We start from the raw sequence: 26,885 nt of genomic DNA, 5'->3' as shown, positions 1-26,885 counted from the left end.
TGCTGTGGTTGTTGTATTTCTAAATTTAGCACTCAGATTTTCAGCAATTTAAGAATTGTTATTTTAGTGCCTTTCTTGTGACTTTTGTGACAAATTGTGCAAGGCACTCAATACAGGGGGGTTAGAATGATGGAGAAATTGAAAATACAAAAGGAGGATAAAAGTAAAAAGAACCTAAGTTCATATATGAAAAAAGTTTCTTCATTCTCTGAAGAACGAAACTGAAGAAGAAATCAGAAGATGGAAAGATTTCCCATGTTGGTTGATCAGGAGAATCAACAAAGTGAAAATGGCCATCCTACCAATAGCAATTTAGAGATTCAATGCAATCCTTATCAAAATACATACACAATTTTTAAAGACCTTGAAATATCAAGTCTCCAATTAATATGGAAAAAAACAAATAAAAAACAGAATAGATATAACAATGCTGTACAATAAAAGATCTTCTGGAGGAATCTCCATCTCTGATCTCAAGCTGAACTATAGAGAAACAGTAATTAAAACGGCATGGTACTGGAATAGAAATAGGCTGGTTGATCAACTGAATTGAACTAAAGACCCAGAAAAAAAATCCACATACCTATGAGTATTTTGTTTTTGACAAAGAAGCCAAATCAATACAATAGAAGAAAGATAGTATCTTCAGCAAATGGTGCTGGTCCAACTGGATGTCTACATGTAGAAAAATGTGAGTAGATCCAAATTTATCACCCTGCACAAAACTGAAGTCCAAGTGGATTAAAGACCTTGACATAAAACCATACACACTAAATTGGATAGAAGAAAAATTGTGGAGGAGCCTTGAATTCATTGGCACAGGAGACAACTTCCTGAACAGAACACTAACAGCTCAGGCTCTAAGATCAACAATTACAAATGGGACCTCATGAAACTTAAAAGCTTCTGTAAGGCAAAGAAAACTGTCAGCAGAACAAAATGACAGCCTACACTGGGAGAAGACCTTCACCAACCCTACATCTGACAAAGGGGTAATATCCAAAATATGTACCAGAATTCAAGAAATTAAACACCATCAGACCAAATAACCCAATTAAGAGCTAAACAGAATATTCTCATGAGAGGAATATCAAATGTCTGAGAAATACTTAAAGAAATGCTCAACATCCTTAGTCATCAGGGAAATGAAATTCAAAATAACTCTGAGATTCCATCTTACACTCACCAGAATGGCTAAGATCAAAGACACAAGTGATACCACGTGCTGGCAAAGATGTAGAGAAAGGGGTGCTTTCCTCCATTGCTGGCGGGAGTGCAAACTTGTACAACCACTTTGAAAATCAATCGGTCACTCTCTCAAAAAAATATTGGGAATAGTGCTGCCTCAAGACTAAGCTATATCACTCCCAAGCATATACCTGAAAGAAGCACCACCTTACAACTAGGACATTTGGTCAACTATGTTCACAGCAGTCTTATTCCTAATAGCCAGAATCTGAAAAAAAAAAAAAAAAAAACAAAACAAAACAAAACAAACAAACAAAAAAAAACAAGATGCCCTTCAACAGAAGAATGAATAAAGAAGCTGTGGTACATTTACACAATGGAATACTATTCAGCTATTAAAAACAAGGAAACCTTGAAATTTGTTGGCTAATGAATGGAACTAAAAATGATCATCCTGAATGAGATAAGCCAGACACAGAAAGAAATGCATGGTATATCCTCACTTACAAGTGGCAATTAGCCCAACATAGATGGGCTAATACATATATAGCCCAACATGGATCTGAGAGACTCTACCCAGTGGGGGATCGGGACATATTCTGAGGCTTGTTGCTATACTCCAGATGGAGCACTGAGAGCAGAATGGAAGAATGGGGGGGGGGTATGGAAGGACACAGAGGGTTCTGGAATCCCACAAGGAGACCATCAAGGTCCATGGATCTGGACCCAGTGGGGGCTGCACAAACTGTTGTGCCAACTAAGGAATATATATATATGCAGTAAACCTAGACCCTCTGTTCAGATCTAGCCAATGGACAGCTAATTTTCCATGCTTGCAGGGATAGTGGGGACTGTCTCTGGCATGAACTCTGGTACCCCCAACTTGATTATATCTCCTTGGTGGGAAGGCCCTAAGGCATACAGAGGAAGGGGAAGCAGTTTATCTGGATGAGATTTGATAGGCTGTGGTAAGATGGTTGGGGAGGAAGGCCCCTTCTCTCACAGGTCTAAGGAAGGGGAAGAGGGTGGAAGAGGGAGGAAGGGTGGGAACAGGAAGATACAAATAAGGGGATAACATTTGGGATGTAATCTGAATAAGTTAGAATAAATTTTTAAAAAGAACCTAAGTCCAGTCATGAGGCAGTACCTACCCAAAAGGTATGTGGAGGGCAGTTACTTTACATATGTTGCATTTTGATTTATCCATCATCTGTCTTTTGTGGAGGCCGACCCTCCTTCGATGCATAGCATCTGTAAGTGTAGCATCAATCAACCCATTACTCAAGAATTAAAATCAATACAATCTAACTGGAAAAAAAAAGTACAAGAAACTGGCAGGCTACTCCTCAGCACAGTATAGGAGATCACAGACTACATAGAACCAACATATTTATAGGTTGATTTTCAAGCAGAAGCCACTCCTGAACATATCTGCTGCTCTGATTCCTTGAACTTAGCATTAATATGTGTTTCTTTTTTTCTTTTCTTTTTTTTTATTAATTTATTCTTGTTACATCTCAATGGTTATCCCATCCCTTGTATCCTCCCATTCTTCCCTCCCTCCCATTTTCCCATTATTCCCCTCCCCTATGACTGTTCTGAGGGAAATTACCTCCCCCTGTATATGCTCATAGGGTATCAAGTCTCTTCCCGGTAACCTGCTGTCCTTCCTCTGAGTGCCACCAGGTCTCCCCCTCCAGGGGACATGGTCAAATGTGAGGCACCAGAGTACGTGAGAAAGTCATATCCCACTCTCCACTCAACTGTGGAGAATGTTCTGACCATTGGCTGGATCTGGGTAGGGGTTTAAAGTTTACCGCCTGTATTGTCCTTGGCTGGTGCCTTAGTTTGAGTGGTACCCCTGGACCCAAATCTGCCTATCATAATGTTCTACTTGTAGGTTTCTAGGACCCTCTGGATCCTTCTACTTTGCTATTCTCCCATGCTTCTCTCATTTAGAGTCCCAATAGGATGTCCTCCTCTCTGTCCCAGTTTTCTGGTAAGTGAAGGCTTTCGTGGGACATGCCCCTTGGGCTAGTATGCAGATATAAGTGAGTATATACCATTTGAGTCTTTCTGCTTCTGGGTTAACTCACTCATTATGATCATTTCTAGCTCAATCCATTTATCCACAAATTTCGGGAATTCCTTGTTTTAATAGCTGAGTAGTATTCCATAGTGTATATGTACCACAGTTTCTTTATCCACTCTTCTACTGATGGACACCTGGGCTGTTTCCATGTTCTGGCTATTATGAATAAGGCTGCTATGAACATGGTTGAGCAAATTTTCTTGTTGTGTGCTAGAGCATCTTCTGGGTATATTCCAAGGAGTGGAATAGCTTGGTCTTAAGGAACCCCTACTCCCGTTTTTCTGAGATAGCATCAGTTAGATTTCCAAAGTGGCTGTACTAGTTTGCATTCCCACCAGCAATGAAGGAGTGTTCCTCTCCCCCCACATCCTTGCCAGCATGTGGTGTCGCTTGAATTTTTGATCTTAGCCATTCTGATGGGTGTAAGATGGAATCTCAGAGTTGTTTTGATTTGCATTTCCCTGATGACTAAGGAGGTTGAGCAATTCTTTAAGTGTTTCTCAGCCATTTGATATTCCTCTGTTGGGAATTCTCTGTTTAGTTCCAAGCCCCATTTCTCAATTGGGTTATTTGGTTTGGTGGTGTTTAATTTCTTGAGTTCTTTATATATTTTGGATATTAGACCTTTGTCAGATGTAGGGTTGGTGAAGATCTTTTCCAAGTCTGTAGGCTGTTGCTTTGTTCTCTTGACAGTGTCTCCTGTCTTACAGAAGCTTCTCAGCCTCATGAGGTCCCATTTATTAATTGTTGTTTTTTTGACTTGAAATAAATTCTTCAACTGTAAAAATTTCTTAAGCTAAAACTATGTTGTTACAAATAAAGAGGTACAGATACATCAGGATTATCAAATATTGTTAAGTGATAACAAATGGTGTTGAATTTCTAGTCAAACTAAATTCTTTTCAACACACACAGAGAAACACGCTCACACACACACTTGAAGCAATCCACCTATTTTTCTATACACATGTCAACACGTTACTAAGGAATCCAGGCTAGTAATACCTAGTGACATTTACAAACTAGCTTTATAAACATCCTGGAACCCTGTCTAACTCACCAAGCCTCAGTTATATGCAGATTCACATAATTAATTTCATTCACACCAAATAACAATGCCTTAAATAATGACTAACCTTGGTATTTTGTGTATGTTGAATGTTCAGATATCCTTCAGGGCCTATTTTCTCTGTTATCATGATATATTTAATTTTTCCACTGGAGAACCAATTAAATAAATTAAATGGATACATATAACTATCTTGCTGACAGTAGAAAAAAAGCTACTGATTGACATTCTAAATGGAAGACTACTTCAAGGATATTTTTTACTTTTTTTTTTTTTTTTTGAACAAAGCAGCTAACAAAATATTTCTGTAAATTAATTATGTTACATAGACTATAATTCCACTTATTTTGAAACCTATAGAGATGCCTGCTTGAATAGATATACCTGTATACATGAACACACACATATGATATATGGAGTGAGTGGGATACGTGTCTATTAACCATGTACAATGATTGTTCATACACATGTCAGAGTGTTTTTGCCAATGCATGGGGAAATTTCAGTGATGATGTGTCACATCTTATATATTTTTCTTGTAATATCATGCAGTAATGATAAGAGAGTCCTCATTAGATAATAGATAGAGAAAATGTTTAAGATATGGCTATATACACAAAGATTAGATCCCTAATGCAAGAGATATTATCAGTGTTAAAAGGGCTAGGTTACTTGTCACTTAATGATTTTACAACAGTTAAGTTATTTCATGATTAGATAGACATAACAACTAGAGAAAATTTATTGTATTTGGGCAGGAAATTGGATGTGCATGATGAAGTTTAAGAGACAAAAAGTACAAATAGAACAGTCTCACTCTTGCCTTGGCTTATATTCCCACACACTGGTTGTACAGCTCATGGGAACTGAACTTACCAAAAGCCACAGGTTGAAACCATAACACCCAAGCAGCCCTGAATATGACTGCTTTTGGAATCAGGCATTCAAATACTGATGTCAAGGAAGAAGTCACATGGGTAAGCCTCTGTTCCATACAGTAAGTGTCTCATTACAAAGAAGTGGTGAGGACACAAATACAGTAAGAGCATGGCCATGTTCGACACTGATCAGGATGGTCAGCTACAAATCAGAGGAAATTTTCAGATGTAAATAAACCCTGGCAGTTACTTACCTTTAGAACTACAAACTCTCAACTGTGAGGAATTATATTCCTGTTACTTAAAAACTTCTAGACTGGAATATGTTGTCATGGTTGCCCTAGTTGAAGGTGAAATAAAACCAGTAAACTATAAAGTATTACCCAAATTATACCAGCATACAATACAAGCATATTATTAAGCATTTCTATGTAATCAAAGAAAACCTTTAACAACAGGAGATTAACCCCCCCTTCATGTCAGGTGAAGTTGGGGACTTAAGATATGAAATGGGAAACATTGACACAGCACTGCTATCTTTGCACATCAAGGGGTATCACAAGCCAATGAAGGTGGTGGCCTTTGAGATTGACAGCAGATAACAGGCAGCAAGGACCCAGCATCAGAGTCCCCAGCATGACACAAATCATCAATCATATATAATAGTACACGAAACACTATTGGTTCCTGCTGAACATCTGATCTACAGGTTCTGGCCTCATAAACACATGTTATTGAATACAGGGCTATGCGTTTTGTTACATAGCAACATAAAACTCAGGTAAAAATGTCTTCAAATTGATCAGCAATCTTATTTTTAAAACCAGATGTACATGTTATGTATATCTAATGGGATATTAATTTTCTAGATTAAACTGGTTCATACACAGACATTGATGTCTTATACATACTCACATAAATATTAAATATCATAAAATACCACCCCACTAAGGTAGCATTTGCACATTTATAAGCAAGTCTTCTGGCCTAAAAATGTAACTGAAAATTTCCCTCTGGATGTTACTAGATGTCCTTTACCTTAATTTCCTCAGAGGTCCATATCATTTTATTTCTTACATCTACACAAGAGTTGCATTAAATGTGCACAATTTAATAGCATGTAGTGTATGTGAGTGAGGAGTAAAACATACACACATACCTGGGTAGACTCTGCCTCTGAAGCTATAAGTGTAAAAAGCTTGCTGAGTGACTTCAATGTCATACAGAACTAGATGGAAGTGTGGTCTCCACTGAAAGTCTAGATTTCCACTCTGGACATCTCTGTAAACCCTTTGTTCTGCTCTGCCTCATGTGGAACTGCACTGGACAGCAAAGCACTCAGTCAGCTAATTCAACATCCCTAGAGACTGACTTCTCACCTACTTTGACTTATTTTCTATGAAGGAGGTGATGGCGTGTGTCACAGAAGGGGCCACCTTGGATTCTATCACATCATCATACCAATGAAAAAGTAAAACGTCATTGCAAGAGGGCTTTGAGAAGACACACACACACACACACACACACACACACACACACACACACAAAAAAAAAAAAAAACAACAACAACAACAACAACAAAAAAAAACGGGCTGTATACAACAAATTGATGCCACACTACTGACCAGAAGATCTACATCTGACGAGATGCTCAGCTGGATGCCTAGATCAAAAACGTGCTTCAGTTTTCATCATCAACTTTATCACAAACTTCTTTTTCCATATAAAATTATTCTATTATTAAATTACATGGCATGCTTTGTGGTAAATATCTGCGATGGCTGTATATAATTCTTCCCCAAATCCTCCAGGAATATTTCTCATTTCTAGATTAGAAATTCATATTCAAGCAAATTTAAGCTGAGGTGCATGTAGCCTGTCAGGGTCAATTGGCTTCATCCTCTGAGTAACAATCTCACAGTCTCCTTCAAATGATGAGAATGTTGAATTTTGCCGAGTACAAGGGAACAGAAAGCTTCGTATTCCATGGAGATTTTGGTCTCATTTCACTCTGCGCACATACTTTACATATGTTAGCTCTTGTTTTTCTCAACATCACTGAGATCAAGTGGCATTTTCAAGGTAGTTGCCATGGATGCTAACTACTCCTATGGGGGTGGCATAAAACAAATTACCTACATTGTCAGAATTTTAATAAAGATGCTGTCATTTGTAAAACATTTATTGCACATGGCAAAGGACAGTGTTTTCTAAGTTAGAGGCTCCACATTCCAGCATCCAGTCATTTTGAAAGTTAGAATTAATAATTATATTAGCTCTCTGTCTTGGCATCAGAGAAGGGCATGTTCAGGGCAGAAGAAACAGTGTTCATTCATTTAGATTAAAGAAGGCCTGGCCTCGTAGCATGGGTCTATGCCTATATCATGGTTGCTTTTAAGTACTTAGAAGCCTACACCCCAGAAGCATCTTCTGTACTATTGACCATAAGGAAATAATTGCTCAATAATGGAATTCTAGTTTGATTAATTATATTTACTTATTATAAGAAATTTACTTGACCTTTTTCTTTCCTATTTAAACAAAAATGCACAGTATGTCATTTAATTAAAATATTTCATTGTGTACTATGTACACATTTAGAAGAAAAATGAAACATAATTTCCAAAGACCCAAGTATAAAAAACAATGATTCTTCTCCTATGAAAGTCCATGCTACTCTTTTATGTCAGTAGAGGCTCACCCAGAACTTAATAATAATCAATATAGGTCACAGCAAGCAGATTACTGCATAATGTCAGCAGGGTTGTTGTCCTTTGCACAAGCCCTCCTGGTGAACTGTAGTATTTCCTGTCTCATCAGCATGCCAATGACCTTGTTCTCACCTAATTGGCTCTTGACTGAGATGAGGTTTAGAATCGAACGTGGATTTTACAGAAACACACCTTCACCCTCAGTGTGACAGTGTACAGCCAAGATACAGATTCTGAACTCCTTTTCTACATTAACACCCATGGCAGTGGACACTTGAATGGCAACATGCTTGTGGATGCTTCTTTTTTTCTCCTAGTGACTCTACCACACTACCCTTTTCTGCAACCAAAACGATAAGAGAAATATGTTATATTACTTTTCTGTTGACTGTTCAGAGGTGTTCAGAAACGTTTGTGTTTTTCCCCTTTCTTCCTGAGAACCCAGGAAGATTTATATTAAATGCAGGATTCTCCCCACTCATGTCTGACTTCTCAAGGTTGTGCAGTGGATAGTGGGAGGCCAGTCACAAAACATCTCCTTGGTGAAGGAGAGAAACTGAACTGTGAACAGAAAGAAATGTCATCTACAGTCATTGATTTGGTGCTTCCCAGAGAAAACTCATTTTCACACGGTATTTTTTTCCTTCTGTGAATAATTTCTGCCATCGCCCAATTAGGAAAGCTAACGTTAAAAAGTTTTTAAGGAGGAATTCAATGCGAAGTCATTTCCATTGCTTGGAGCCGAAGGGGAATATTACCGGCAATTAGCAGGCTGATGTTATTCCTTGACCTACTGACCAGGCACAGAGTTTGTGTCCTGTTCTTAAGTGATGATGGAAGAGGTAATGAGAGAGAGGGAAGGCATGCATCAGCATTAAAAATAAGCTCTTAGCATACAACATTCTTTAGAGCCTCAGTTAGAAAAATGTGTTGTTTTAGAAGCAGTTCTGAGTGAAAGTCAAATGTAAATTTTATGCTCTGGCTATAAAAAATTGAAGATCTTCTGGGAATAAATGCACTCACCCAAGAAAGGTAAAAAGCCTCTATGCCCATCCCCCTCCCCCATCCCACCCCCCCATGCCCCCCACCCCATCCTGGTGCAGGATTAGTTGGGGGTAAATAATGGATTCACTAGTTTCCAGGAAGTCTCCTTGTTCAGCTTCAGTTTTGTCCCTGCAGAGCCTGCCAAGGCTTCTGTTTACAGTACATCATCCTTTAAGCCAAGGAGATTTTAGCAACAGAGTCTCTAGAAAACACGTACTTTATTCTACCCTTTTCTTCTCCCACAGGAGAGTGCTGGTGCCTGTAGTTTCAGTTCTCACTAAGGGCAGCTATCCTTTTCAGATTCGGACCTGTGACAGTCAGTGGATCAGAAGACCCAAGAACAGCAACAGAGAGCACAGAGAACGAAAGGGGAACTTCTGGGCCATTCTTGAACTGAATCTGCCTTGTGAGCTGCAGGATCCCCCCCACCCCCCAGTTTTGTCCCCTCTGCCTCCAATCAACCTTTCTTAGACTCTCAGAAACACTTGGATACTGTGTTATCTCCTATTGTCACAGGACAAGAAATCTCAGCCTTTCCTGGTCCCCACTGTGCTAGGGAAATGAACCAACATTAGACAGGCCCCTTTAATTCACGATACTTTTTCACCTTCCCATCACCCCTTCATACCAGCCCTTTAGTGGTGTTTTTTATTATTAAAGAGAGGTCAATGCTTTTGGCCTTTCTATTGCTAAGGAGAGGAGCTACAGAATAAAATGAACAAAACAGAAAGAATTGAAAGAGACATAAACTGTCCTCTTGGGTCTCATCTGCTTTCGCTTTAATCTGTAAGATCATTTCTGCTTCTCTACCTACCGAAAAGCTTAGCTCTGAGGCTCCCATAGAGGAGCTCGTTCCAGAGTGACCTCTAAATCACGATTACTTAGGAGCAAGGGCCACACTTTCATCTACATTAGTGTTCCTGTAGCCCACTTTCAGTGCCTTATTCCACCATATAGTTTAGAGCACAGTATCTGTTTGCTAATAGTGTCCCACATGACTTCCATTTTATTTCTTTTACCTGCATCAAAGAAAGAAAGTTACGAGGAAATTAGCAAACAAGCTTCTATCTTATGTCACAGGGGCAAAGTTCACATATGAGGATGAGAACTTGATTAACATCTCACTATCTTATAAAAGTTAAAGATCTCACAACAGAAACACTATATTAACGATGGTCACCTCAGGCAGAGTCACAATGACTTACACACATTTTCGTGTTTTAGAAATGTTTCTGTTGCTAAGACCCTGGAGACTTGTTATTTTTACTACATTGTTCAATTAAATAAGATCCCTCCCGAAGCCGCGTGAAAGAACTGTATTAAGATGACCTTCTATGATCTTCCAATGATATTTCACTCTAAAGTTAGGTGGCCTGAGGGGGTCTTCTTAGGAATTGAATCTTTCTTCATGTCAGGTTTTAGAGAAAGGAGAGCATGAGCTCTGCCTTCACTAATCAGTCTATGTGGAGGGCTACAACACAGACCATACGCTTGGTGTCCTTACATTCACAGAACCAGCTGACACGGTCAGCACTGCATGAGTACAGCACCAATTAGTGATATTTTACACTGATATACTAATGTGATGTTTAACTCCAGACAAAGAGTCAGCATAGTCAGTTATTTTTAGCAATAACCAGAAGAAGGAGAACTTTCCTGTTCCAGAAAAATCTCTACATCCAATGCTTCCTAATGTCTGAGTGTCATCAATCTAGTTATAAAAACTGTTTGCAACTCACCTTAGATGCCTTGTATAATAGGCTATGCCTTTTCCTGGACACACCTTTATCTGTAAAGCTGATTTTTTAATTAGGTTTGCAGTAAACGTGAAAGAGTGTGCCAGATGGGGAAGTAATGTTCTGTCAAAAACTTTCAAGGGAAGGTGGTCCATAGTGTTCTCGGAACCAAGAAAGCAGGTGTGATGTAAGCTACAGAACTCTTGCTACTTAATGTGCAGCACCCCAACGGGAGGCAGTTATTCTGATTTCCAGAAAGTAAAAAGTTAGGTGTAGAATACTGAGAGAGAAGTACTTATAAATAAATTGCTGGACTTTTGAACTTTGCATGCAACATCAGTACACAGTACATAGCATCTCACATGCACAAAAGTGGGCAAAAGGGCCAGAAAAAACTGTGAAAGATGCCACAGAGGTAGGGGTTGCTACTCACCATCTTCCCTTCCTTTTCCCTTTACTATTAAGACATTTAGTGTTGTCAAGTTGACAGAACCTAGACCCAACCGGAAGATGGGTCTCTGGACATGATTGTATATAATTTTTTTTAAATGGAGAGAAGTGTTTTGCTTGCATGTATGCCTCTGTATCATGTGTGTGTCATGATCACAAAGACCGGAGGAGGATGTCAGATATCTTGGAAGTACAGTTACAATTGTGATGACTGTGAGCTGCTGTGTGGGTGCTGAGAATTGAACCTGTGTCCTTTCCAAGGGCACCAAGTGCTGTAATCTCCAAGTGATCTTACCAACCCTGTGGGGGATTCTTAATTAGGTTAATTGAGAAGGAAAGATCTACCAAGAGTGGGTAACATCATTCCCTGCCTGATATCCTAGATTACATAGATGGGAAAAAAAGGAAATGGCTTCTGTCTATTTTGTAATACATCACTTAGAATATTTGTTGCCATGCCTTGTATGATCAGTTTAGGCACAGAAGTCCTAAACAGAAGGCTATTGTGTTCAACTCCTTCTTCTTCTGACAAAGTGAGCAGGCATTTGCTTGATTATTTTGCTTTTTCTTTTCTTTGTGTCTGAAATGGAACTGTCTACTAGAGAAGATGAAATAGCCACCTTGCAAAAGTAAGACTGAGAAGCACATGGCAGAACATAAAGGTCACGGAGCCCAGATCATACTGGTGCCATCATATTAATTTCAAGTTGTCCCTGTTTGTCTGTCTTTGTAACAGTTTTGTACTTGAGAAAAGGAAGCTGCTACGTAAACCAACATTTTGGTAGCATGCACTCAGATGCATCCCTCACCAGCAGCTTTGTACACAGAGAAGGCACGCACAGATAGCAGACCACGCCCTGTCATTTCAGGATGACACCATGAGTTCGCACACAGGTCTGTGCAATATTCCCTGGCTCTGTCGGTGTGAGTCACCCCCATACAACTGCAATACCTAGATACATACAGATTTACATGTACAACTGTAGATCAGGTATGCTTCAGCAAGAGGGCAAACTATAACTTGTGACCTACTTTATGCTCTTTTGATTATATTTTATTTAATTTTTTTCCATGGTAAATCTGGCAGTTTACAAAACAAACAAGCATTAAAAGGATAGTGCATGGTGGGGATACAGTAAGCCTCTGAAATGTAAACAATGACTATTGGAGTTCTTTACATAAAATCCATACTTAACCTACATGAGAACAAAACAAACTCGATGCACAAATTGTCAGAACTATCTATGTTGCAAAAATCTATGTTTTCAAAGGCCACTTTTGTGTTTTATTCCTTTGCTCACTGAAATGACATTGTAAAAATGTATGGTGTGCAATCAAAGAACTTTTAATTGACTTTCTGAGTGTTAATAAAACAGTAGGAATGAAGGACAAGTGGCATAGTTAACACCTTCCTGCATGAGAGAAGAGGTGAATGTAACAGTGATAACTTCAGATCCCCAGGAAGTATTACATGCTAGCTAAGGTTGATTGATGGAAAGGAAGAATAATTAAGCATTGAACAGAGTAGTTCTGGAAGGAATTAAGATTTGAATACCTCATAAGAGAGTGCCTTTCCAGAAGACTTCCTTGCCACAGATGGTGCCATGTTTGCATTTTACAATGAAGCCATTGCCGTATTTATTTTCCTTCTGTCTGCATGCTACAACTAACAACAGTGAGTTGAAAGCTGTGGATATAAAGATGGAGATCTTTTTGTTTTACTAGTCTCCTCATCTCATAGGAAGTAAAGCAGATTCTAACCATTGTCTAGAAGATATGTTTCAAATTACACACAGAAAGAATTTCATCTCCAAGCGGAAGAATGATTCCTTGTATCCAAGAAAAATGTTAAAATTATTTAAAATTACCAAATATTGGATAACTCCTTCCAAAACGAAGTCCACCAGGTGGCAAACTGAACTCGCACACACTTTCTGTGTCTGTGGCTAGTGGCTAGGAGTTAAATGTAATTCCTACCAAAGGAATAGGAAAAATATTCCCAAAAAACCCAAGGCAGGGAGGAAAGCATGGGTTGATTTGAATGCTGGTCCCTTTATGGCTTGATTTCACTTCGCTTTCTGTTTTTCCCATGCACTTGTTCTATCTACAGCATTCCAGGCATCAGAGAGTGCAGCATAGCCTCTTCATGATCCCAACTAATTTTGTTTCTTTTTTTTTCACTCTTAAAAAAAAATAATTTATTCAGATTATATCCCAACTGTTATTCTGTCACTGGTATCTTCCTGTTCCCATCCTTCCTCTCTCTTCGGCCCTATTACCATCCCCTAGACCTCTGACAGGAGAGGACCTCCTCCCCCAAGATATGATCACAGTCTGTCAGATCTCACCTAAATAGCCTGCTTCCCCTTCCCTGTGTGCTGCCACCGGGCCTCCCCACCAAGGGGAAGTGATCAAATTGGGGGGCACAAGAGTTCCTGTCAGGGACAGTCCCTGCTCTCCCCACAACCTTGGAGAATGAGCTGTGTTCACTGGCAAGATCTGTTTCATATTTTCCACTTCAGAGCTCCCGTCTTTCAAGATAAATTCTAGGCTAAATCACTCATTCTCCTGGTTGTAAATAAGTAAATTCTGGAGAAATATATATGTTTCATAATATATCTCCATTTAATATTTTTTAAGCAATGAGTTTTGTTATCAAATCAAAAGTGATAACATGTCTCTGTCCATGTACATAACAAAATTACATTCATAACAGCCAATCTTCAAGGATTTCCATTCCGAGTACTGATCTTTCACATCAAATGTTCACATTCATGTAATTATAAAATTGTAAAATCATTTTATGGAGAGCAGGGATAATTCATAGGAATTTCAGAAAGCACACTGTGAAGCATACAGTATTATCTGTGAAGATCTAGATTAAGAAATCAAAAATTCAAATGTCTGATTTTTCATGTTTTGTTTTATTCTCCTCTGTACTTGTCAGTATTTTATTGAGACCACTAATCTGGTATAGTTACTGAAACTGGCTAGTTCAGTGTAAACCTCATGGTCCCTCCCTATATGAGAAGGTGGATTAGCAGTTAGTTCTTCCATCTTCATTAGGACAGCACTCCAACTACAAGGTTTTAATACTATTTCTAGAACACAAAACATCAGTAGGTTGATTCTCCTACTGACCCTTCTCATTGCTGGTCTCTGCCCTGAAGCTTTGCCCATGCCGCACACATAGTGTCAGGTGATCTCTCCCAGCATGCTTTTTCTGCATATGGGATCCAATAGTGCACCCCAAACTCCATACCATATTCCAATCACACAATTTGTGGGAGGATTAAGGGAGAAAATTAGACTCTGCCACCAAACTGAACACTGACTTTTATTCTGAAATCACTATGCCAGAGCTTCTTTGTATTGAAGAGCAGGAGAATTCTAGGGGGCACTTGAAGAGAGATCTAAATCTTAAAGCTGTTTTTTTTTTTTTTTTTTTGAAATATAGCCCCATTACTGATGTAGGCAAAACATTTATCCCTACTGTTTTTCCACGTGATCTTACCATCTGCATCCATGTGCACAATATTGAGGCTTTCTCCCTTTATATACAACTTAATTAAGACATAATTCATATGGTGTATAATAAGCTCATTTAAATTATACAGTTGCAAGATTGTAAATATATTCAAAGCTGTACAGCCATCATCAAATCTTTTAAACCACTTTCCCCAGGCCTCAAAAGACCTCATATACATTAATATTCCTCATTTTTTTGACCATTTTACTGTATCCCTTCAAAATGGTCCTGTCAATACAAAGTCTTTAAATGAATGGTGTTATAAATTACATGCTTCTTTATGGCTAGTGTCTTCCCATTTGTGTAATAATTTTTAAAGTTCATCTGTTTCGTAGCGTGAGTGACTAATTTATTCATTCCTACTGATAAATAATATATTTGAGAATATTACCAAAACTTTAAAATTAATTATAACTTAATTACTTTCTCAAATCTATCAAACCCATAACCTGGTCTATATTGTTTGATGATAACAATGGATAACTTTATAATTACACATAAACTTGGTGAAAACTAGAACTGTATTAAATAACTACAACATCTTCGTATGGAAGATAAGTTTAAAGTAAATATGAGCAACTTGAATACACACATTCAAGTTCAACCATGCTGAAAGACTTTAATAAGACTTGCAATCATAAAGAATATTAATGAGCACTGATTTCATTTTAATGGCAAGATTTTAATAACTAATGTATTAGGTCTATGTGCTAAATGAGTAAGCACACATATAAACAAACAAACAAAACAAAACCTCATAAAGGCTATTGCCACAATAGCAATCAACAAGAGTGATATTTTCTTTTACTTCTATGACTTTAGAGAACTGTGTGATTGCCTTCCGGGTAATATTGGTATCTTGGTAGATCTGGTCAGATAAGGACCACAGACTGAGGCTGCAAGTTCTAGAAATCTTGATCCCAAAATTAGTGTCTGATTCCCACACTGAAGAACAGGTGAGCACTCACATAAGTATGGGCCACCCAATCATGCGGAATCCACACCATTGTTCCCAATGGAACTGCAGTTGGCATGTCCAGTGTGAGCAAATCTTTAGGGGATTTCATGTAACAATGCCCCCAACTGGGATTAGAATGCACAGAAGATACCAAGGGCACCAACCCACAGGTCATCTTCTAAACGTTAAGAGCCGCACTGAGAAGGTTTCTCTGTCATCTAGGTTCTAAAGAAATTATCTTCAGTAATCGGCAGAAATGCTAAGGGTTAACTTAAATGAGAACAAATCTCCATCTCAACATATATGAGACAAACTGGAAGAAGGACCTTGTGCCGCTAAGGCTGTATTTCTGTTTCTCTTCAAAAAAGGTTCCTCAGCCCATCCTGATCACAGTGCAAACTTTAACGCTGAATCCTCTCCCCTTTATACTTTACTTCCCACTCTACAAGTTCACTTCTCTCTTCCCGTCCACATACTCGTTTTAAAGAAAACAGAAACAAAAGGCTTCACATTTCCCAGGTTATGTTTAAAAAGAAATAAAAGTACGATCAACTGGAGCAGCAGTGATCAGAGAAGGCAACTGACATTTGGTTTCACAGGGAGGCAGATCCAAAAGCAAAAAGCCTTTCTACTCACAGGTGTCTACGGACTCATCTGACTCGTCGGGGCAGTCGGGGTCCCCATCGCACAGCCAGCTCTGGGAGACACAAGTCACGTGGTCGTGGCAAAGAAATTCACCAGGATCACACAACTGCTGATCTGAAAAGACAAAAAAAAAAAAAAAAATGTTTTGAAATCAATTATGAATGGTCTGAACAAGAACAGAAGAGCTTACGGAGGAACATGCTAGGCTGCGCTGCATAACTGCATCCCCATGGCATGTCTGTTTCAGCAGCAAAGCTACAGCAAATGTTCAACTCCAGCACACAACTTTGAGAGGCCTGACTCCATTTTTGGTTCCTCCCAGTCTGTTCTGAGAAGAGTTAAGAATTCTGTTTTTGTTTATGACTGCAGGATTTCTCACATCAAATACGGTATACAAATACTCCAGCCAGTGAGCGTGCTACGTCCTGTTGCATGAAAGCAGCAGCTGTTGAGTGGCTATTTCAGTTTCACCTTGGCTCCAAACAGGGGAAAACTCAATGGTCAGTTAATATTGTGATTCAATATCATTCTTCTTATCTATCTATCGTGGCACCATCTATCGAACTTCCATGGCTTTTAACCTGACGGCCAATAGGGGAGCTTCTGCTTCTAGATAGCAAAGCTTCCTTCACGCTCATTTGGCAATGGATTTTGGAGTTGTTTGTACATTCAAAATTATTTTCCTTTTAATATTTTTAATATTGTGTATTGCCAATATCTCTGAAAATTTTAGCAAATTTTGTTGTTATTGATTTTTTTTCATGGTATATTTACTCCTAACTATGGCTTTACCTGGGGGAAAAAGGAAACTTCTGATTTAACATGCATAAATTAGGAATGTTTTCTAAAATTGATGACTCCTGGTTGTGCGTGTGAAAATAACACTTGCTCTATTTCATTCTCATCTATACTTTTGTTCCTTAGGAATACACAAAATACTGATGCACCTCACACTCATTGTATATTGTTCTCCTGAAGTATAAATTTTAGCAAATTTATTACAAGCACATAAAAGCATATAGCCTTAATGTACAAATGTTGGTAAATATTAACTTTATTCTTCCTAACACAGTAGTGTCAAAGAACTAATATTGTACCCTGTCATGTTTATTCCAATCATCAACAGCACCTAATCACTACCATCACATGGTTTTGAATTAATGTATTGAGGTATACTTGTGTACTCAATATTTTTTTAAGTGATGAAAGGAGGATACTATAAAAAGAGAAAGACGAAGGCAAGTACAACAATATTTGAGAGCTAACAGCATACAGACTAGGGGTAGAAGAGAGGCTGTCTTAGGATTTCTACTGCTGCAATGAAACACCATGACCAAAATCAACTTGGAAAGGAATAAGTTTGTTTGGATTGCATGTCCATATTGTAGTCTAGCATAGACGGAAGACAGCACAAGATCTCAAATAGGAAAGGAACCTAGAGGCAGGAGTTAATGCAGAGGCTGTGAAGGAGTGCTGCTCACTGCTCTCTCCTCATAGCTTGCTCATTTTGCTTTCTTATAGAACCCTGGACCAACAGCCCAGGGATAAAACCACTCACACTAGGGTGAGCCCTCCTCCATCAATCATTAAATAAGAAAGTGTGCTACAAGCTTGCCTTTAGCCCAATGTTATGGATACATTTTCTCAACTGTGGTTCCCTCCTCTTAGATGACTTTAGCTTGTGACAAGTTAGCATCACAGTAGCCAATATGGGAACTTAATGTCCATAAGGCCATGTGTTTATTCCCTAGCACCTTCCTTCACACAAACATATGACAGACAGACAGACAGACAGACAGACTGACTGACTCCCTCACACATAACACAGATGCTGAAAGATAAAATTTAATCATTTATTTTAAAGAGGGTAGGCACTGGGTAAGTAGACAGTAAGATAGTTGATTCAGAGTTGAGTTAATACATATTAAACAGCATTCAAGTTAGACTTGTATTTTTCATTCAATAATGATATACAGTATTTGTAAATATGTTCAAATGCTGTGGGAGCAAGATTTAAGTTTGGCTTCAGGAAGTCACATAACATTCAGAGGCCATTTAGGAAAAAATATGAGGATGAGGCTGTAAACAGTATGCTTACATATAAATATAGTATGATTTATAATAAAATGATTTAAATATGAATAACAATTCAAATTTCTTTTTAAAAAGCTCAACAGTATTACAGTGAGTCAAACACTATTAACCATGTTTTTCCATAAAATCCACAATGGATGATTTGAAGGCCTGTAACTACTCTATTATCTTCAGATGACAGGTTTCTCTTTATTCCTCTCAAACTGCAAACAATACTTATAAGGAGGAAGATAAAGGCACAGTACCTACCAAAAAGTCATTAAGCAGTTGTATAGTTTGTGACTAACTCAACACAATAACTTCTTGTTATAAGAATAAAGCAATATGGAGGAGCATGCAGAACTGATTGTGGCATTGGAATAGAGCATCTCAGAAGAGTCAGTCAGAGGAGGTACTGGGTCATCCTAGTTACTGTGGAGAGGGTCTTTAAACCACGGGAAGCACTGAACAAAGATTAATCATAGACATGTCAAGTAGATTTCTGTTCAGAGACTCTTGCAATTTTCTAGAGAAGAAGCCAGGAGAATGTAGCTAAAATGTAGGGAACTTAAGCAAATGTTCTGCTGTTAAGTTGTAAGTGTAAGAGTTAAGGATTTATGGCCATTTTAAAGCTTTACATGATCTCATCTATATAATCTTGGAAACTGATGATTGGATGGTTTGTTTTTCTTTTCCTTTTTTTCAAAGTAGGGTTCTTCTGCGTAGACCCAGCTATCCTGAGACTCACTGTAGAAAAAGCTGACACTGAACTCAGAGATCTACCTGCCTCTGCCTTCCAAGTGCTGTAATTAAATGCTTACACCACCAGACCTAGCTGGAGGGATGTTGTCTTTGTTTTATTAATTTATTCAGATTACAACTCAATTGTTCTCCCATCACTCCTATCCTTCCGTTCCTTCTATCCTCCCACCCGCACCCTATTACCCTCCCTTAGGTCCATGTCCAAGGGGGATCTCCTCCCTCCTTTATGGTCGCAGGCTAACAAATCTCATCTTGGTAGTCTGCCTATTATTTCTTTGAGTGCCATCAGGGCTCCCCACCAAGGGGAGGTTGTCAAATATGGGACACCAGAGCTCATGTCAGAGTCAGTCCCTGCTCTCTATATAACTGCAGAGGATGTCCTGTCCATTGGCTAGATCAGAGTAGGGGTTCAGTGTTTACTACTTGTATTGTCCTTGGCTAGTGCCAGTAAGTCATACAGTTATAAAAATACAAAGTGCCTACATTCATAGCAACCTGTCGCTTGTGACATGAACAACAATGCAAACACACTTCAAAAGGATTTCTGTCTCGTCTCTATTTTTCTTTCTAGTGTAGCAATGAAACACTAACCAAAACAAACTTGTGAATGAAATGGTTTATTCCACTTACAGGTTGTAGTCCATGATTAAGGGAAGCCATGGAAGAAACTCGAGTCCCAGAGACGAGAACTGAGACAGAGACTACTGAAGGATACTGCTTACCGGTTCATGTCCAGGCTGATATTCATCTATGTTTATTCAAAAGCCCAACTGCTTAGGGATGGCTGTAACCACAGTGTGCTCGACCCTGCTACATCAATTAGCAATCAAGAAAATGTCCCCACAGACAGGAACACAGGTTAATCTGATTGAATCAATTCTTCAATTCATGTTTCCTCCTCCCAGATGACTCAGTCATTGTTTAAAGTATATACAAAGTCTGGTATACTTGGGACACATCCAAGAAGGAATATACATACATGGCAAAAGATTTAAGTCTAGATTGAGCAAGAAATGGTCAAAATGTGAAACCTAACAAACAGTAACTGCAGGAGGCTAGAAGTAGCTACAGGAGGAGATGGGTGTGAAGGTCAAGTAAGAAGGGACAAGACTTTCAATCACAGTAGCACAGACTCAAAAAGGAGACAGGCACAGGGGCGAGAGCACCTCCTCTGATCTCCACTAGCACACTGCGGTACGCATGTGCACACGCGCATCTGAATGGGAGTATAAGTGCTCATGAACAATTAATGTAATTAAGAAAATACCTTTACATTCATGCAGTTTGGGGGCATTTTGTCTTGAGGAAATGGCATTTAAAAGTTTACTGTAACTCATCAATTTGGTTTTCAGTCATGTATTTCAAGTACAGTTGTACAAATGCTGAACACAATCCTAATTTTTTTTTAGTATTTTGAGGTGCTTACTTAAAAATACATCATGATTTCAGTTGTCCGAATTGGACACACAGCATGTCATATGAATGTGAACTTTCTACTCACCCCACTTAAATGCTCCAAGCCACATTAGTGAGATAATGATGATGATCTTTGTAAAATAACTTCTCAATTGTAAACACATAGCATTTTTTACTGTAATTAAAACAAGAAGCGTACATGAGAGCTGCCTATATGCATCCCTAAGGGTAAAAATGGCAGCCAGAACATGTGCAGCTCTGCAGAAAAGACCTGCACCAAATTGTGGAATACAAGGAAAGCAAGCCCACGGCTTACTGAATATAAATTTATATTAAAATGTAGAATCTTAAATTTTTAATTGTAATTAACATTTTTAAACTTCCCTCATAGAGATAATATTTAAACATTAATTATCAGAATAGTTAATTTCTGTTTTCTTATCAGATGAACTGATAATATAGATTTTAAAAAAGAGGTCTGGGACAGACTGCAAGATGGCGGCGAGCAGTGTGGACCATGTTTAGAAGCTCCAGTAAATGATTCAGGGCATTGCCCAGAATTTTTAACTAGGAACACCAAGCTCCCCACCCCACCACAGTGGGAGTACTCCATAGTTTGAAAGGAACAAAATACAGAGAACCTGCATACCCTGAACATGGGAGGAGCTCTGATGCTCTCGGACCATAGTGGCAGTGGCAACAGTTGCAGTTGACAGCTGGTAACACTCCAGCAGAGGTGATTGGCATGGTGACTGGTGGGAATTGCTGTGGGAGATGGGGACTCGGTCAAGATTTGGGCCCAGAGACCATAGATGAACTCAGCACTCGGTTTGGGCCCCATGACCCAAGCTCAACTCGGCACTTGGTTTGGGCCCTGATACCCAAACTGGACTTGGTGAGTGATTTGGCCCCAGAGACTCTAGCTGAGTTTGGAGCATGGTCTGGGCCCTGAAAATCAAGCTGAATTCAGCACCTGGTTTGGGACCAGAGACCCTATCTCAACTCAGAGCCGGGTTTGGGCCACAGGACCCTGACTGAGCTCAGAGTGTGGTTTGGGCCCAAGACCCTGCTCAGAGTCAGGTCTGACTGGACTAAGCATGTGGATTGGGCCCCAAGACCAGTTTGGGTCCAGAGGCGCTAACTGGACACAATGCTCAGGTTGGCTCCATTGATGCTAACTGGACTCAGTGTGCATGCGGTCTGGGCCCTGTGATACTGACTTGGACTCTGCAAGCTGTCTGGGTCCCAAAACAATACCAGGAACCACAGAAAAGTAGAGCATCAGAGCTCTGGGACTAAGGAAATCTCAGGGGACAGGGAGTAGAGTAGCCATCAGACCTCTTCTGTCCCTGGAGAGCTCCTGTGCCACAAGGGAATGCAGAAGGCTGCAGACACTTTGGCCTGACCCAGCACGCATTCTGAGACCCAAAATGTTTTCAGGAACCACAGCACATGGGAACTGGTGATCAGTGGCTGTGAGAGACACAAACTACAGGACTGGCCTCCTGCCATCCAGGCTTTCAGCCTAGGAAAATCATGAGAAAATGGGTGAATCTATCCCCAGACTACCTCTACCCAACTCTGAAAGCTACATCCCAAAAACATAGACAGCAAGATGACTAAAGGACAGTGTAAAATCACACACACACACACACACACACACACACACACACACACACACACACACAAACCCCAAAGCAATATGACATCTCCAGATCCCAGATATCCCAGAGAAAGCAATCCAGAGACCTCAAACACAATGGGAATACAAGAAAATGACCTCAAATACTTAGAAATAAGGATGATAATGGAGGAAACAAAAGTCGTAATCAAATGCAGGATGATGCAGTCAAACATGTGGAAGACATAAAAGAGGCCTGTAGAGAGGCAATAGAAAAAATTCAGGAAAATAGAAACAACCAAATGAAGGAAATCAATAAAACAGTTCAAGATCTGAAGATGAAAATGTACTCTATGATAAACACACTTACAGAAGAAAAACGGGAATGTGAGAGCTCAGAGAGAAAGCGAGCAACACAGAGGCGAGACTTTCTAACAGAATGCAAGAGATGGGGGAATGAATCTCAGGCTTAGAAGATACAATCGTAGATCTTGAAGCAACCATTAAAGAAAACACCAAATCTGGAAAAATCCTGACACAAAACATCCATAAAATCAAAGACACCATGAAAAGAAGAAATCTGAGGATAATAGGCATTGAGGAAAGAGAAGACGCCAGACTCCAAGGCGCAGAAAATATTCTCAACAAAATCAGAGAAGACAATGTCCCCAGTCTGAAGAAAGGAATGCCTATACAAGAGGCCTACAGAACATCAAATAGAATAGACCAGAAAAGAAAAACTTCCAGTCACATAATAATCAAAATGCAAAATATACAGAACAAAAACAAATATTAAAAGCTGTAAGAAAAAGGGCTAAATAACATTTAATGGCAAACCTATCAGAATTCCACCCAACTTCTCAGCAGAGACCATAAAAAGCCAGAAGGGCATGGACAGAGGTTCTGCAAACCATAAGAGACCACAAATGCCAGGCCTGACTACTTTACCCAGTGAAACTATCAATAACCATTGATGGAGAAACAAAATATTCCATGCCAAAAACAGATTCAAACAGTATCTATCCACAAACCCATCAATGTAATCTACCATGTAAACAAACTGAAAACAAAAACCACATGATCATCTCTCTAGATGCAAGGTAAGCATTTGATAAAATCCAACACCCATTCATTTTTAAAGTTTTGGAGAGAACAGGCATAGAAGGCACATACCTTGAAATAATAAAGGCTATATACAGCAAGCCAATAGCCAAAATCAAATTAAAGGGAGAGATACTCAATAAAATTCCTCTAAAATTGGGAACAAGGCAAGGCTGCCCACTCTCTCCATATATCTTCAATGTAGTACTCGAAGTTCTAGCCAGAGCAATAAGACAACAAAAGGAGATCAAGGGTATCCAAATGGGAAAGGAGAAAGTCAAATTACCCCTATTTGCAGATGATATGATAGTGTACATAATTGACCTCCACAATTCCACCAGAGAACTCCTACAGCAGATAAACACCTTCAGGAAGTTGGCTGGATACAAAATTAACTCAAAAAAGTCATTAGCCTTCCTATATACAAATAGCAATCATGCAGAGGAAGAAATTAGGAAAACTACACCCTTTGTGTTAGCCACAAGCAATATAGAATATCTAGGAGTTGCTCTAACCAATCAAGTGAAGGATTTGTTTGAAAAAAATTTCAAAAATCTAAAGAAAGAGATTGAAGATGACATGAGAAGATGGAATAATTTCCCTTGTTCGTAGATTTGGAGAGTTGCCATAGTAAAAATGGCCATCTTACCAAAAGCAATTTACAGATTCAATGCAATCCCTATCAAAATACCTACAGATTTTTTTAAACTTTGAAAGATCAATTCTCAACTTCATGTGGAAAAACAAAAAACCCAGAATAGCTAAAACAATCTTGTACAATAAAAGATCTTCCAGAGGAATCTCCATACCTGATCTCAAGCTGAACTATAAAGCAACAGTAATTAAAACAGCATGGTACTGGCACAGCAATAGGCTGGTTGATCAACGGAATGAAATTGAAGAGTCAGAAATGAATCCACACACATATAGTCACTTGATTTTTGACAAGGAAGCCAAATCTATTGAATGGAAAAAGGATAGCATCTTCAAGATTGTGCTGGTCTAACTGGATGTCTACATGTAAAAAAAATGCAATTAGAACTGTATTTGTCACTGTGCACAAAACTCAAGTCCAAGTGGGTCAAAGATCTCAACATAAAACCAGAGACAGTAAGTCAGTTAGAAGAAAATGTGGGCAAGAGCCTGGAACACATTGGCACAGGAGACAACTTCCTGAAGAGAACACCAACAGCCCAGACCTTAAGGTCAACAATTTATAAATGGGACCTCACGAGGCTGAGAAACTTCTGTAAGGCAGGAAACACTATCAACAAAACAAAGCAACAGACTACAGTCTGGGAAAAGATCTTCACTAACTCTACATCTGACAAAGGTCTAATATCCAATATATATAAAGATAAGAACTCAAGAAATTAAACTCCACCAAACCAAATAACTCAATTGAGAAATAGGGCTCAGAATTAAACAGAGAAGTCTCAACAGAGGAATATCGAATGGCTGAGAAACACTTAAAGAAATGCTCAGCATTCTTAGTCATCAGGGAAATACAAATCAAAACAACTCTGAGATTCCATCTTCCACCCATTAGAATGGCTAAGATCAAAAACTAAAGCAATACCACATGTTGGCAAGGATGTGGAGAGAGGGGAACACTCTTCCATTGCTGATGGGAACACAAACTAGTACTGCCACTTTGGAAATCTATCTGGTGCTATCTCAGAAAACTGAGAATAAGTCTTCCTTAAGACCCAACTATTCCACTCTGGAATATACCCATAAGATGCTCCAGCACACAACAAGGACATATACTCAACCATGTTCATAGCAGCCTTAGTCCTAATAGCTAGAACCTGGAAACAGCCTAAGTGTCCCTCAGTAGAAGAATGGATAAAGAAACTGTGGTACATTTACACTATGGACTACTACTCAGTGATTAAAAACAAGGAATTCCCAAAATTTGTAGACAAATGGATTGAGCTAGAAATGATCATAATGAGTGAGTAAACCCAGAAGCAGAAAGAGTCAAATGGTATATACTCACTTATATCTGAACACTAGCCCAAGGGGCATGTTCTATGAAAGCATTCACTCACCAGGAAAGTGGGTCAGAGGGGAGGACATCCTACTGGGACTCTAGTTGAGAGAAGCATGGGAGAATGGGAAAATAGAAGGATCCAGAGGGTCCTAGAAGCCTACAAGAAGAACATTATGACAGGAAGATCTGGGCATGGGGGTCCTGCTCAAACTATGGCACCAGCCAAGGATGAAACATGCAGTAAACTTTGAATCTCTACTCAGATCTAGCCAATGGACAGAAAATTCTCCACAGTTGAATGGATAGTGGGGACTGACTTTCACACGAACTCTGGGGCCCCATATCTGACCACGTCCCCTGGATGGGGAGGGCCGGTGGCACTCCGAGGAAGCCTAGCAGGGTACCAAGAAAAGACTTGATACCCTATGAGCATATACAGGGGGAGAAGGTCCCCTTCAGTCAGGTAGCAGTGTAGGCGGAAAGCGGGAGAGAGGGAGGATTGTGAGGATACAAGGGATGGGATAACAATTAAGATATAATATGAATAAATTAATAAAATATATTTAAAAAAACAAAAAACAAAACAAAAAAAGTCTGTACTCTCAGTTCAAACACTAAAACTACAACTGAGCGTGGCTGTCACACGCCTGTAATCACAGCACTCTGGGAGGCAGAGGCAGGCCAATTGCTGTGAGTACGAGACCAGCCTGGTGTCACAGTGAGTCCAGGACAGCCAAGGCTATGCAGAAAAGCCTGTCTTAAAGAAAACAAAACAAAACCAACCAACCAAACACACATAAACCAAACACCAAAACTATTATCTATCAATTAAATTAAGATTTATTAAGTACCTGTCTCCATCCATGCCTACTTTCACCATATCAATTTGCAATAATCCCATGTCATTGCCCTTACAATTAATATGTGTTATACTGCTGACAGTTTTATTCCTACCATGGTATCATAGCAAAATTTAGAGCCAGTAGGAGTTACAAACTCTGATAGTAAATTATATAAACTAAGTCACAGAGGAGGGTTATATGTGCATTAAAAATCTAATGAGCCAGAGAAACAGGAATGTTTGTAAAAAAGGGGGTCAGGAGGTTAAAAAACATCTCAACAACAAAGTTCAGGCAAGTACTATGACTTTTCAGAATTTAATTAAAATCAACTTATTCTATTTATAGCTCGCTGCTGACTTAAACATCTAATGGCTAACACCAGTCATAGAACTTTCACACGTTCATCATTTCTAAAATGAAACCTGTTTTTATTACCTTTTGTCTTTGGTTGCTGATGGATTTATTATCCGAAGAGAACTCTTATAAAGACTTAAAAGTACTGCTAGTTCATCCTGAATTTTTGAGGGTGCTAATAATGTAAAGTTAAAGGAACCATTCTCATTATTGGGTTTTCAGGTGTACCTTAATCATGCCTTCTTTAATCTTAGGACAGAAAATGTACATGTATGAATGCAGAACAACTTCCCCAGAAGAAGATTTAATTTGTCTCAAATAATATACTTAGAGGGCTTTTTTCTTATTTACTTTGAACTTATCTTTATATGTAAGCTTGTGCCAACATATGTGAACTACATGCATAGATGAGCCCTTGGA

General features: G+C 39.0%; 1 protein-coding gene across 1 annotated transcript in view; it reads right to left on the bottom strand.

Annotated features, from left to right (window-relative positions):
- Positions 1 to 26,885, bottom strand: part of Lrp1b (LDL receptor related protein 1B) — a 1,950,158-nt gene that overhangs the window by 1,558,193 nt on the left and 365,080 nt on the right. The window contains exon 2 of the mRNA XM_051166335.1: positions 16,292 to 16,414. Coding sequence (XP_051022292.1) covers positions 16,292 to 16,414 — 123 coding nt within the window. The remainder of the gene's footprint in view (positions 1 to 16,291; positions 16,415 to 26,885) is intronic.

Source organism: Acomys russatus, chromosome 24 (genome assembly GCF_903995435.1).
Source record: "Acomys russatus chromosome 24, mAcoRus1.1, whole genome shotgun sequence".
NCBI lineage: Eukaryota > Metazoa > Chordata > Mammalia > Rodentia > Muridae > Acomys > Acomys russatus.
Note: the sequence above shows the minus strand (reverse complement) of the source record. Positions and strands in the feature narration are given on the sequence as shown.